General features: G+C 44.8%; 1 protein-coding gene across 2 annotated transcripts in view; it reads right to left on the bottom strand.

Annotated features, from left to right (window-relative positions):
• Positions 1-916: 916 nt before the first annotated feature.
• GJA8 (gap junction protein alpha 8) overlaps positions 917-13,704 on the bottom strand; it is a 39,488-nt gene continuing 26,700 nt past the window's right edge. Inside the window, exons 5-6 of one of the 2 annotated variants that reach the window (XM_032096619.1) lie at positions 9,648-9,828; positions 917-5,853 (exon numbers count right to left, since the gene is read on the bottom strand). In XM_032096619.1, coding sequence (XP_031952510.1) covers positions 4,644-5,843 — 1,200 coding nt within the window. In that variant the 5' untranslated portion in view covers positions 5,844-5,853; positions 9,648-9,828 and the 3' untranslated portion in view covers positions 917-4,643. The remainder of the gene's footprint in view (positions 5,854-9,647; positions 9,829-13,704) is intronic. The other variant, XM_032096628.1, reaches the window with a different exon arrangement.

Genomic DNA, 13,704 nt, shown 5'->3' with positions numbered 1-13,704 from the left:
GAGCCCAAGGAATGGCAGTGTCATTCTGCTGGGGGAAAAAATTATTCCAATACTTGGACAAGTCCCCTGATTTTGGTACATTTGTCCAGCCCTGGCCCTCAGGAAATCTGGCACCATATACTGTTTTATCACAACTGCCTTGGGCTTACAGGAAGGCTTTAGTGTAGTTCTCATGGATGTTCCTGTCTTTACTAAACAAAACTAAGCCTAAGCTAGGATTACTTTCGGTTGTCAGCCTGAAAAGCCATTTTCTATACAAAACAGCAAACTGCCACTTTTTTTTCAGCATTGTGTGACACAGCCGCTCTTTAAATGTAAAACTGCACTGTCAGTGAGTTACTGAGCAGCAGGAGAGATGGGACTTCCCCCCTCAGTAAGTAGATTTGATGTCCATGCAGACCCAGAGAGCAGAGATCCCCCAAATCTCTCCTCTCCTGCAGGAGGAGGAATCTGCATCTCACTGTGTTTCAGCACTAAGAGATGGTGGGTGTCGGTCTCTGTTGCGCTGAGTGGTTTAAAACAGAAGCCCAGCAATATTCTGTGTGATACAACCCTCTCCCACATGCCTTGCAAGGACCTTAAAACTGTCAGAGCTCCACCAACCTGAACCACGTGCTCCAGGAACTGCCTTATTTAAGCATAAATGCTGCCCCAGCGTGGATGCTGGGGATGGAGAAGAGGGGTCCATGTCACCACACTGTCACCACAGCTTCATGCATGGCCTTGGCTAAGGTGGGAGAGATGGGTGAGGGAATCAATAAAGTCTTTTTTACCCATGGCAATTCCACATCCATGTTAATGTTGTCAGTGCAGTGCAGTGCAGTATTCACATTTCCAAACCACTACCCTTCTGGTCAAGGAGTTATCTATTACCCAAGTTAGCAGTTCTGCCAAGAAATAACAAGGATACCATGCATTTCAGCAGTGCTTTTCATCAGATCATTCCTACTTACTTTACAAACAGAATTAAGGAAGCCTCACAACATCCCTGTGAGGTAGGTGGAAATTCTTACATCCATTTTACAGGTGGAGAAAACAGGCACTGAGAGGTAAAGTGATTATCACAGCAAGTCAGAAGCAGAGCTGGAAATAAATCTAAGATTATTATCCTAGGTCCACTGCTCTAGACACTAGAGAACACCAACCCCCACATGCTATTGTAAGCTAAGAGACTGCCTAGCTCTCCTACTTTCACCTCCTTTGGTGATTTTGACACTTGCATCTTATGCTCCTTTCAGAGAGCCATGTGATCAGTTAGTAATTTATTTGCACAGGGAGCCACGGGGGCAAACACACCTTTAAATGATCCAGGTATGGTTCTAATTGTCCAGTGATTTCCCCCTTCCCAAGGAAATAATTTTCCCCATTCTTCATATAGATCTCTGTGTTTTGCTAAATTATTTTTTGAGTAGAATCCACAGCTCTGAGGCTGTTATGCAACTTCACTAGGAATTTCTTGAATGAACAATTAAGTTTGTCTCATTGAGAGGGAATACAACACATTTAAGTGCTATCACATCCAGAAATAGCAATAATCCTTTGCTCATCCGTAGGGCCTTCCATCCAAGGACCTCCCTTTCCATTACTAGCACAAGTCAGGACTCACATCATCATTGTAAGGTAGAAAATGATTCCCAATTGCACCAGCAGGAAGAATGACTTGGTGGCAGTCCCACAGCAATTTCCTTGCAGAGATGAGGCCGAGTGCCAGAAGACCGGACTGTTCTCAGCCCCGTTTGCTGAGCAGCACTGTCCTGATGCCGTGGCCCGTGCTTGGTGGCTACAGATTCACTGCTGGCCAGGCAGAGTACTTGAAAACTGGCTTTAAAGAAAAAAAAAAAATCAAGCAGCAGTTGAGTGGATGCAGGAGGAAAATGCCAGCTTCTCCTTGTGCTGTTGGGACCCAGAGGAAGAAAGGAGCATTCTTGTGGCAGCTGTGAGAGAACTACAGTGTCCATGGAGTATACTGCACATGGTGCATTTTACTGAGGCTCTCTAGTGGAAAAGGACTTAATTAACATATGGTGATTAAAGACTGCCCCGCCTGACAGCCATGTTGTGAACCATGTACTCCTAATGAACAAGCACTCATCTTTAAGTAGTCCTGTAGTCTAATGAGTGTATGAATGTCAGGATTAAGGAGTGGAATTGTCGAGTAATTAGAAGTCAACAGGGGTGGGTGTGATTCAACCAGTCCAGTACCTTGCTATCTGGAAGGGTGAGAGGCTCTGATGCAGATACCTCATCCTGTTACAAGGTTGGGGTTTTTACCTGCAGGAGAGTATGATTCCAACCCCCTTCAACAACTGGGCTGGTTGATGCTTAGAATCATTCAAACTCTCTTATCTCTTTCTGTGGAGAAAAGAAAATAGATCCCATCTAGTATAAGTGTGGTGATTGTGTTGTTCATCTAAATCTTAGCCCTTTCTTTAGTTCTAGTATCTTGAACTGGGCACAGCGGACTCTTCCTGCTGAAAAACATTCTCTTTCCTCAGTTGTGATAACTGTTCTCCTGTTTCTGTGTTAAGAGAGTGGATAAATGGTAGCCTCCAGACTCTCTCTCTGCATGTGTTGCTTTATCATATTCCTTCCCAAAACTGAGGAGGGACCTTCAGTCTTCCTTCACAAGGAAGGACACCCTAACAGCCTTTGTCTAAGGAATAAAGATTTTGACCTCAGGCTGCAAACTTTGGGAAAATACACAGGCCCAAGAGGAGCAAAAGGATGAATAGTGTAAGAAACCAAAAACAAATACATTGCACCTCTGTGGTGCTGAAGAATCCCAATGCACCCTACAGACTTTCTACATATGTACAGCTTAACATCACTCGGCAGTGAAGTCCAGCCACCTTCGCGGCTGCATGGCCAGGCAGGGAACTCCACCAAAGGGGTGGGATCAGGAGCGACAGGACTGACTGTACTGGAGCTGGGACAGGGCCCAAGCCCACCCAGAGCTCTCACAGACACCCATTTGCCTTCCCTGGGCTTTGAGTCAGACCTGCCACAATGGGAGGCCACAGGGGGTCTTTTCTAGCTAATGGCGGGATGAGTTTTATGCATTGTGCCAAAGACCTTTTTTTCCCTGACCTGGATTAGAGCCTGCCCTGGGAACAATGGGATGGGCTGCAGCCCAGCAGAAAGAATTTGCTGAGACGGCAGGGTCTGAGGTTTGCAGAGCAGAGCAGAGCAGAGTGCATACCTGCACTTTTTTGGCATGAGGCTCAGTTTTGGGGGGAAATCGCTGTTAACCTGAAGCTTTTGAATGCATTTGCTGCACTGTCCCAGCCAAGAGTTGCTGCTGCAGTCCTAAAATTAGAAATCTATATTAGACATCTAAACATTTGCAAGCACATCTTTTTCTGCCTTCTGTAAAAAAAGATTTTTCTGAGTCTCTGAGAGTTCTGTACCGACCTCTTGGCACGAAAGGTCTAAATCATCTTTTGAAAGACCTTGTCTTACTTGAGCGAGACTTTGGCATTTAATACTAGTGCCCACTGAATGGTTCCAGTCTGTCAAATTAAAAACAAAGGCTGTCAAAAGACTTTTACCATATCTGTCTTTTCAAACTTGACCAACCAGTTTTGTATTTAGAGGTTTAAAAAGTCACATAGTTACCCAGACCTCTGGTTTAGGTTCACAGGTGCCTTCAGGACTCTGTACCTGAGATTTGCTGAGTGCCTGGGAGCTTGGAAGCTCCAGGAACTGAACACTTGTCAGGATCATACCATGAAGGCTTGTATTTAGTTTCATGCTCTGGGGGCTGTAGCTGTCCCCTCCTTTCTTAGAAGATTTTTCCCTCTTGCTTGGCTAAATCTAGTTTCAGATCTTTAAGTCACAAGGCTACAAGTAAAAAACATCACTTGAATTTATTCTTTCCAGTATTCTGAACTAGTCTTTGGGCTGGATGACCCTCTTGGGAACAAATAATCCATCTCTAGGCATCTCCTAAGTCATAGTCGAGAGCTACTGTTAACCTTGCCCACTGTCAATGTCACTGGAAGAGAAGAAATATTTTTGTCCGGGGAAAATATTTTTACCTCACTCAGATATGCATTCACAGAGAAATTTGGAACACTTTTGCCTTTATTTTCTGAATAAAGAAGGGAATTTGGGCTTAGTATTTTAGTGTGTTGATTCTAAGCATAGAATTCACTTTGTGAATTAAATAACTGCAATTCCATGCCAACAGCAAAGGAGAGATCTGCTCAGTGAGCCATAGGAGAAAACAGAGAGAGAAAGACTAGATGCAGTTGTTGATCAGTCTTTCCCCTCACTGGCTGAAAGACAGATCCTCCCCACATTCCTAGAGAAATGTGGAACACAAGGCTTTCAGTAAATACGATCACAGTGGCAACATTTGGGTATTACTGCCATGCTAGGTTTTAAAATACATCAGTTATGCGTACAGTGTAGATATTACTGTAAGGAGTGAGCTGGCATGTGGAAACAGGGAAATAGAGGGACATATGGGGCAAATAAGGCACAGTTACCATGGTAGTACCTTTCCAGTTGAGAATCATAAAAGGAAATAATATCCAAGTGGCCATTTTAGCACTTTGCTTAAAAACATCTTTTGATTCTTTCTCTATCTCTCCTTTTCTCTTCAACCTTTTCCTTTTCATGTGCTCCCCCATCCTGCACCTTCATACAGTCAAATCATCTGACCTGGCCCGGCTGCTGGCTTTGCTTAGCCTGCTCAGGGGTCTCATATCAGTGGCAAGTTCAGCAGGTGCTGAAGGCCCTTCCACTTCATCTCTCCCCATCTCCTCTTCTGCTTTCTTCACCCCTGGTTCTTCCTGAGGCCCTGGCTTCTCCTCCTCTTGTTCCTCCTCCTCTGCTCGTACCTTCTCCTCTTCTGGTTCCTTTGCTTGTGCATAAGATGGTAACCTCTCATCAAATGCCCTGGAGAGATCTTCCAATGGTCCCATCCCAATCTTCTCCTCAAACTCATTGTAGGCTGATGGAAGGGGGCTGGGCTCAACCCCTACTTCCGTGAGAGGGAAATAATGGGACACCGGCTTCTCTTCTTCCAGCAGCTTGTAGCCTTTGGCCTTCGGGATGGAGGGGACTGTGATGGCATGGAGGGGCTTCTCTGGGACCTCTCCAAGCTGCTCCTCTGCTGGTCTTCTCAGAGCCCTCCGGATTCTTTTCAAGATCAAATGACTGATCTCCACCAGGTTGAGGAAGAGGGATACAGAAGCCACCACCAGCATGAACATAATGAAGATGGTCTTCTCTGTGGGCCTGGAGACAAAACAGTCCACAAGATTGGGACAGGGCCACCGCCCACAGCGGTAAAGAGGGAGAATTCGGAAGCCATACAGGAAGTACTGACCTACTATGAATCCCACCTCAAAGAGGGTTTTGAAAATGATGTGGAAGATGTACGTTCTCAGGAGAGTACCTTCCAGGCGAAACTTCTTGGTTCCATCAGGGTTGTTGCCTTTGTTTTGATTTGGAGCCAGGGGCAGCTTCTCTTCATCAACCTCAGCTTGCTGGCGCCTCTCAGCTTCCTCCCTCTCTTTCCTCTTCTCCTCCATGCGGACGTGGTGCACAGCATGCCCGAAGTACATTAGCGAGGGCGTGGATACGAAAATGATCTGCAGGACCCAGAGCCGGATGTGGGAGATGGGGAAGGCCTCATCGTAGCAGACGTTCTCACAACCAGGTTGCTGGGTGTTGCACACAAAGTCTGACTGCTCGTCTCCCCACACTAGCTCGGCAGCCGTGCCCAGGATCAGGATGCGGAAAATGAAGAGCACTGTGAGCCAAACTCTCCCGATGACAGTGGATTGCTCGTTCACCTGCTCTAAAATGTTCCCCAAGAAACTCCAGTCACCCATTTCTTACTGTCTAAGGGAAGAAAAAACAAAGAGAAAGACCACAAATTATGCTAAATTTTAAGGATTTCAGGTTTTCCCGCTGATGTCTTTTGTTGCTTTCAATCAGTATTTCCCTAATATGCTTTGAGAACAGAAAGACGATTGCTTGCTTGCTGATTTGCCTGTTCACAATGATTTATTAGCAGAAGAAGGGCTGGGAAGCCAGAGCAAGCTGCCTGCTAAATTCTTTCTTCTATGGCTCTAAATGGGCAATTACTTTTCAGCCAGGGAATATATTTATCTCCTTTTGCAGGTGAGAGTCTTCTGTGGTGCCTTGTAGGCTCAGTTCTGTGAGTCTGCTTAGATTTTGTACACGTACAAACACTCAGCAGCAATACAGTGGAACAGATTTATCAGCAGGCAGCTGCAGTGGTTAGGAGAGAGGGTGAAGCTTTCAAGCACACAAGCTCTTCTGCAGCAGAACCCCTCACAGGTCAAACAGATCTCGAATCTGCGCCCATCCTGCATCTAAACAAACCTGAATTCTCTCTAGGTTGCAACTGTCAATTCTACTTTAGCAATCACTCTGTTAGGTAAGAACAGCAATTGCAACACCACTGCTATGTTAGTAATGCTGTATAAGCTTAGTAACTACTATATAGGTTAGTTTTGCTATATAGAACATGTTACATGCAATATAATTATTTGGTGCTATTGGGGCTGTTCTTTGCATCGCCTTCTGAAGTCAGTTGCCACACTGACAGTGGAACCAACCTGGGGAAAACACCAAGGTCTCTAACTGGGACCTGAAATACTACTTGCTGTCTCTAAAATGTCAGTGCCACTATCTCAGTCTAACACAGAGCTGGAAGCCAGCCGCAGATATACTATTGGAAAGCTCAGAAAGCCGTCTGTTTTTAAGTAATGCAAGTCAAATATTACATCTGTCATTACTTCTGCATAACAAGAAATTATTCATAGGTCAGAGCTTCATTGTGCATATCCTGAACTTCCCACTATGTAATTTCTGGCAAGGGAAGATCTATGAATGAGGGAAATAGAGATGAAAGTTGTTTTGTATGGGTTGATTTAACACATCACAGCAGTCTGAAGTCTCTGAGGAATGCAGAATATTTCAGTGGCCCAGAAAGACCGACTTGTAGAGCATGACAAGTGAAACAGGGAACATTATTCATAAAATAGCTGTTCACAGGGATCTAGAAGTTCATCTCTTAGCTACTACCTCCATCTATAGTTCCCAAAATGCAGACACATACACAAGCACTGGGAAAAGGAAGGTACAGTCAACAGCATGGAAATCTGAGTATCTAAACTTCCCTCCTCCTTCAGATACCACTGGGATATATTTGTAATGCCATATGTTATGACACACCAACGCATACCAGTCTCTTTCAATTACTCTGTGTATGTAGTCACACATAGGCAAACACGCAAAATAGTGAGAATTCTATGGTTTGGGGGAGGTTCACAAATTTTCAATCAAAAAGAAAAAATGCTTATGATAGCATTTTGCTAAAACAAGATGGACTCATATTCCTTGCCTTCAAACTTCACAACATTTTTACCCCAGACACCCATGTTAGAAAATGAAGAACAGAACACAGTTCCTTCAGCTTGCACAAACACCTCGCATACATAAGCAGGAAACATATAATTTAATCACCAAGGAAAATTGCTACTTTCTCAGTCATTAAAGTTGTGTAAAGAAGTGTGTTAATGTCAGCACTTACATTAACAAGTCTAGCAGAAGATTATGCTGTTTACATACATTATCTAAACTGATTTAAACATCCTCTTTCCGCAAGTTCACAGAGCAAAGTACACCCGACAGTTACCAATCATGTGCAACTCTGTATAAAACATGACTACACACAGTACAAGCTTCATTATCCCCCAGGCACCTCAGTTAACTCCATCTCTGTGAGTCACACTGATATCTACGCTACCATTCGAGCATTTCCACTGCAGCACGCAAGAGCCACATTCTAGATGTGATAAACCTTATCACACGGAAAACTCATTGTACAAGAGAAGGGAGAATGTTTCCTGTCTAACTCCATCACACATCTTGCTACGTTTGGCTAAACCCTTCCTGAGATCACTTCCAACTGGCCACATTCTTCACAACTCTGCCATACCCATCCCCTCTGTTTTCTGCAAGTGAAGTGGTTCGAGGTTGCTCAGTTGGTTCAACTGCAAGCAACGATACTGGGTGGATGGATGACAAGAGTGGCACAACCAGTTCAAATGTCTGGGATTCCACCTGCAAGCAGTCAGCTCCTCCAGCCTCAAAAAAAGGTATAAGCGAGGTATTTCGGCAGTCACCTTTTCCCTGAAATTGCCTGTCACGAGGAAAGAGCAGGACTCTGCCTAAGTCCACTCAGAGTCAACAGATTTGTGTTCTGAACCCTCACGGGCTGGCTGCAGACCCCCACCCTGCGCTCCCAGACGTCGCAACCTGCGCACGCTACCAGCAAAAGAGGCTGAATAGGTTAAGGATGTTGAGCAAGCAACTTGCCGCTGTGAGAGGCTCCACCGAAGAAATGTGTCGCCCTCCTCTCTTGGCACTCTGCAGGGAAGAGTGAACTTTTGTCTCTCTTCTTCCCTACCCTAAAAGCCCCAACCTTGTCGCACGACTGAGCAGATATGACTGAATTGGCTCTGATGGTGGGTTTTAGTTGCCCTGCAATATTTAAGCTCCGAGCCAGACGGCTTTATGAAGTGAGTGACAGTCAGTGACGTGGGGAACAATAGGGAGAAAAAAAATAGAGAGGGAGGCAGAGACACAGAGAGGAGAGTCCACTGAACATGAAAAAGCAGAGGGGGGGAGAGGAACAGGCAACAGGCAGTGAAAACCTAACACATGCATAAATGGGAGTTTGCTCAGTTAAGCAGGGACCAAAGCAGCTCTGCAATTCCACTGTGGTTCAGCACAGCTCTGTGTGTGCCCGCACTCACTGGTCTTTAGGTGTTGTGGTGTGGCAGGTGAAAAGGGAATGCCAAAATCTCTGAGAGTGGCAGCATTAATTGAATTAATTCGTTGCCCTACACCCAGCTCTGACAGACAAGTTGCATTACTGATTTTCAGGCAGATACTGAAGTACTGGGTTTGTATTTGGCATTGTCAGATACTTTGGTCTGCTCTTTAACATCTTTTACTGGGAAAAAGGAGCAGAATGGGAAAACAAGATTATCAGTCAATATTAATCAAAGCTGAGAAAGACCAACTTTACAACCTCACCTTTCAGTGTCTTAGCTCTGCTTAGTTTTTTCTCCAAATGCATCTTGCACATGCACATCCACCAAAAATGTCTAAACCAAACTATTTTGTTCAGGAGCATAGCTGAATTCCAGCAGCCCAGCACACAGGAATGTTACCCCAGGCACACTCGCCTACCCCCAGCCACCTGCAAAAATGCTGGAGAGGCCACAGAGGAGAGGAATCACAGGCTCAGTAATGCATCCACAAGTACAACTAAATGCCCTGAGAGTTTTAATTATAAGTCAAAGGTTATAACCTTACTCAGAGGTATGGTTTTTGTAGTCTTTCTGGAGGCATTGCTCAGAATGTGCTCTTGGTGCTCAGCTCTGAAGAAAAGGAGGATTACTGGAAGCAAGATTTGCTAAGCAACGATACAGATGCCAGGCTCATAAAGTGATGAAGCAGCAAGCAGCTCTCCTCTCTCTTTATGCAAACTCAACACCGAATTTAATTTCCCAGAATGGCATTGGGAGACACTCTGTCTCCAGAAAAGCTGTAATTTGAATGAGATATTAAAACACGAGGGCCACAAAATTTTGTACCTTCAAACCAACAGTTTCAGGCCACTCCTCAGTGTTTCTGGGCATTTGTGTCCATGTGAGCTCAGAGCCTCATCTCAGCAGTTGTCTTCCCAAACAGCTTTTAGGCTGATTTGCAGAGTCCCAAGGTCCAAAGCACAACTGGAGGCAGAGATGATGTTTTTCAAACTGGATTTCAAAAGAGCTAAAGCACAAGTGAGAGATGGAAAAGAATCACATTTTGCAAGAGGAACCAGTCTGGAGACACAAATGAAAAATCACTCTCAATGCATGTAGTTGGACTGAAAGTCATATTCTGGACACCTTAAGAAATCACTCTCCTAAACAACAGTACAGAAAAGCAGCAGCAGTACATTTTTCAGTCAATGCTACATAAAGCATGGGAACAGTCTTCCTGGAGAGAGGACACACAATGTGGAGCATTCACAAGTCCCAAGAATACGAAGTGAATAAGAAAAGGCGTGGTTGGATCAATGAGAGGAATAAGGACAGGAAGGAGGAGGAAGGAACACCTTTGTTGTTTTGTTTTGCTATATTCTACTGAAATAAACTAGTATCAATATATGAGTGAGTGGTCATCACTGCCACCCTCAACCCCTCTCTGGGAAGCAGTAAGAGAGGGACTAAATGGTACCACCAGCATCCAGCACTGTTAGAGAGTGCATCACAGAAGGCAGGTGGTTCAGATGTTAAACTGCCCGTTCCTTTTCAGACCAAAACCGTCTTTGTGGAAAACTCAGCTCTAGCTGAATGTGCACATCCCTTTCTAGGCCTCTTCTCTCTAATATAATGAGCCAAACCCCAAATCTGGTATGTAACTACATGGCTGTAGTCCATCTCTAAATTACATCCAGCTACTGTCAGAGACCTTTGCCATTAACCTTCTATCTGCCTTTTGCAAACACTATCCTAATATCAAATAAATTGTCTGACAAGTTGCAGAACAGCTTACAATATGCAGCTGATACAGAAATTACATTCCGGTCTGATTATTGGGTCTGTGTTAGCCTGATCATTTGAATGAAGGTTTCTTTGGTATCACACGGTCCAGAGCCTTTAGCATGGGGCACACCCAGTTTGCAGGACATTTCTGGTTTGTGGAAAACCACATATTCCCTTCCTCTGGAGGCCTTTTACAAAGGCACTGCTGAGCTCTGGGTCAGATTCCCCAGCTCACTAGGGCCTCCTCCCTCTGAAGAAAAGGGTCTAAATGAAGATGAAGCTGGGCAGTGAAGAATTCCTCTTGTACTGGGACTATGCAGGGAAGTGGTTGGTTGAGATGGGCATGAAGAGAAGGCAGAGCATGAGAAGGGCAAGGAGACTTGATTCTCTTAGGCACCAGGGTAATGCTGGAAGTCAGAGCTACCTCTGTAGCATGAAAGCAGTGGCTGTGAAAGAAAGCAGCAAGACCATAAAAGCAAAGGTCGAGGAGACTGGACCTCACATGCAGCACGTGACAATCACTGAGTCTGCAAAAGAACTGCAGCACTGACAGTGCCAGACTGAGAAGGGCAAACACTTCCAACCTGTGTACCTGGCTCGGTATTTATGCTGTCATTAGGCAACCTGTAGATGTGCTGAGTACTTTCACCCCCAAAAAAACAGTGCTAAAAATAGTAACAGCTAGTGAAAGTAACACTATTAACTCACAGTGGCTTTTCCTTGCCTTTGGGACTTTTCTTGCCTTCAAAGAATCATGGGCATCCTCCTACACTTTTAAAATTCTATTTTCTTTGGAAAGAAGTTTGCTTCAGTGCTGACTTCTCAACCTTTAGCTGCTTTGAGGCTGGTGACTGAGCTTCTGTCCCTGGCACCACTGAGTCTGTGAAGTCTCCACTGCAACTCAGCCTTTTGCTCAGAGACTACGAGGTCACTTGGGGAATGTGGGATTTTTCATTCCAAACGGATTTCCAACACAGACATGATGTCAGGACAAGGCAGGGCCACGCTATTGAACAGCTCTGTTCATGCATGATAGCAGATTGTGCAATTATATAGCGCACAACCCTGGATAACGATACCCCTCCCTCAAACAAAGTTATCTTCTCGGGATCTGCTTAGCTAGAAAGTGGCACACGCTTCCTGTTCTTCTGCTGAACACACAAACCTCTCTCTCACGGCTGAGGCTGAACGCTGGGCACATTCAGCCTCCCTACAAGAAGCTGGGACCTTCACCCAGCGCTCTCCTCTGCCAGAAACTCGCCCAGCTCTCTGGTAACACGTGTCCTTGTCCATCCCAGAGCCAAAGTGATCTATCCTCTGATCACCAGGATCAGTCTCCCAGATTTTATCATCTCTGCCACCTACCGGTCTCAGAGATCATGTAAAGTGTAGCCAGCCCTAGACAAACCTATAAGCAGACCTTACCACATCCCTCCAAGCCTGGCAAATATCACTGCATGCATTTTTAGGGCCAGGCTCTCTGATTTTTCCAGGACTCTCTCCAGGCATTGGTGGATATGAATTGCTGGGGAATATATTTTGCTAAGGAGCTGCAAACAAACCATAAAGAAAAGAGAGGGAGGAAGATATAAAGCATCGAAGAAGAGGGAGATTGGGGAAGTATGAAACAGGAGGGTTTGGGCAGGAACACAGAAGAGGTGAAGATAGGGCTGGGTTGTTCTGAGCTTCAAGTGGAGGATGAATACTTATGGGAAACATGTTTTTAATTTAAGGGATGGAACCAAACTAGACAATTAATAAAGATAAGCAGGGCAAAAGTGGAATGTCTTTCAATATCTGTTAAATGCAGTTCTTCTCTGAAAATTACTGTTCTAGGAGGACCTGGGGAATTACAGGCCAGTCAGCCTAACTGTGATACCTAGAGAGATACTGGAGCCAATTATGAAACAATCCATTTATAAGCAGCTAAAGGACAATAAGCTGATAAGAAGCAACGAGCAGGGAATTTTGAAGAACAAATTATGTCAAACCAAGATAATTTCCTTCTTTGACTAACAGGCCTGGTAGATGAGGAAGAAATGGTAGGTGTAAAATACCTTAACTTCAGTGAACATTTAGAAAATATCTAGATTGCAGGCTCCCAGGGCAGCAAGCAAAGTCACCATGCAGAGGGACACAGGTTGAAGTACCATAATCAAGGGTAATTATCAGGGCTTCACTTTTCCAGCTGGGAGAATCGCATTCCTGAAGTTCTGCCTCCAGGGCTGTTCAGTATTTCCTTGAGTGTCTTGGACAACAGACTAGAGGACAAAACTAAGAGGATGACAGCTGGGCTGGGGGTCAGCAGTCCCTCCTGAAGGCAGGGGGCTGAAGTGATTGGAATTTGAGAGGAATGTGAGACACTGGAGAGCTGGGCTGCCTCTGCAGAGGTGACTGCACCGAGATACAGCTCAGGAAAGGTGGCTGCACAGACACCAAGTGTGCTGCTCCAAAAGAAATTGCAACCAGTCCAGCAGAGAGAGCTGGGGTGGGACCCAATGTGTGTTTGTTAAGTGAGATCCCCACAGAAGAAGGCAAATCTCATTCTGAGGTGCTTTAATGTGGATTTTGTGTATAAGGCAACGGAAGCAATTATTTTGAGCGTTTACTTGATACTGCTGAGCTCCCAGCAGGAACAGTGTGTCCACTCCCAGGCACTACATTTTACAGGAGATGCAGACAAGTTGGAGAGAGTCCAAAAAAGAACAGCAAAATGAAAAGAGAGGTGAAAAAAACCATGACTTATAAGGAATGGATAAAATAATTGAGTTTGTTTTCTCTAGGAAAAGAACAACAGGAGGAGAGGCATGATAACAGTCTTCCAGCACATAAACATTTGTTACAATGGGTGGAGAGACTAAACAGTTGTCCCCTACATTCAGAAAAGTAGAAGAGGAAATAATCAGCTTAATTTGCAATAAAAATGATATAGCTCAACACTAGAAAAACACTTTGCAATGGTAAGAACAGCAAAGCACAGCAGCACACTGCTTGGGGAGGCTGTAGAATCACAGGAGGTTTTTATGAAGAGGTAAACAACCATCTGTTAAGGAAGATCTTACCACATAAGCGGAAAAGCAAGCAGGGGGAAAGGAAGGCTTTCCGAGGTCTTTGGCTC

This window comes from Corvus moneduloides, chromosome 2 (genome assembly GCF_009650955.1).
Source record: "Corvus moneduloides isolate bCorMon1 chromosome 2, bCorMon1.pri, whole genome shotgun sequence".
NCBI classification, from domain to species: Eukaryota; Metazoa; Chordata; class Aves; order Passeriformes; family Corvidae; genus Corvus; species Corvus moneduloides.
This window is presented reverse-complemented; position numbering and strand designations above follow the sequence as displayed.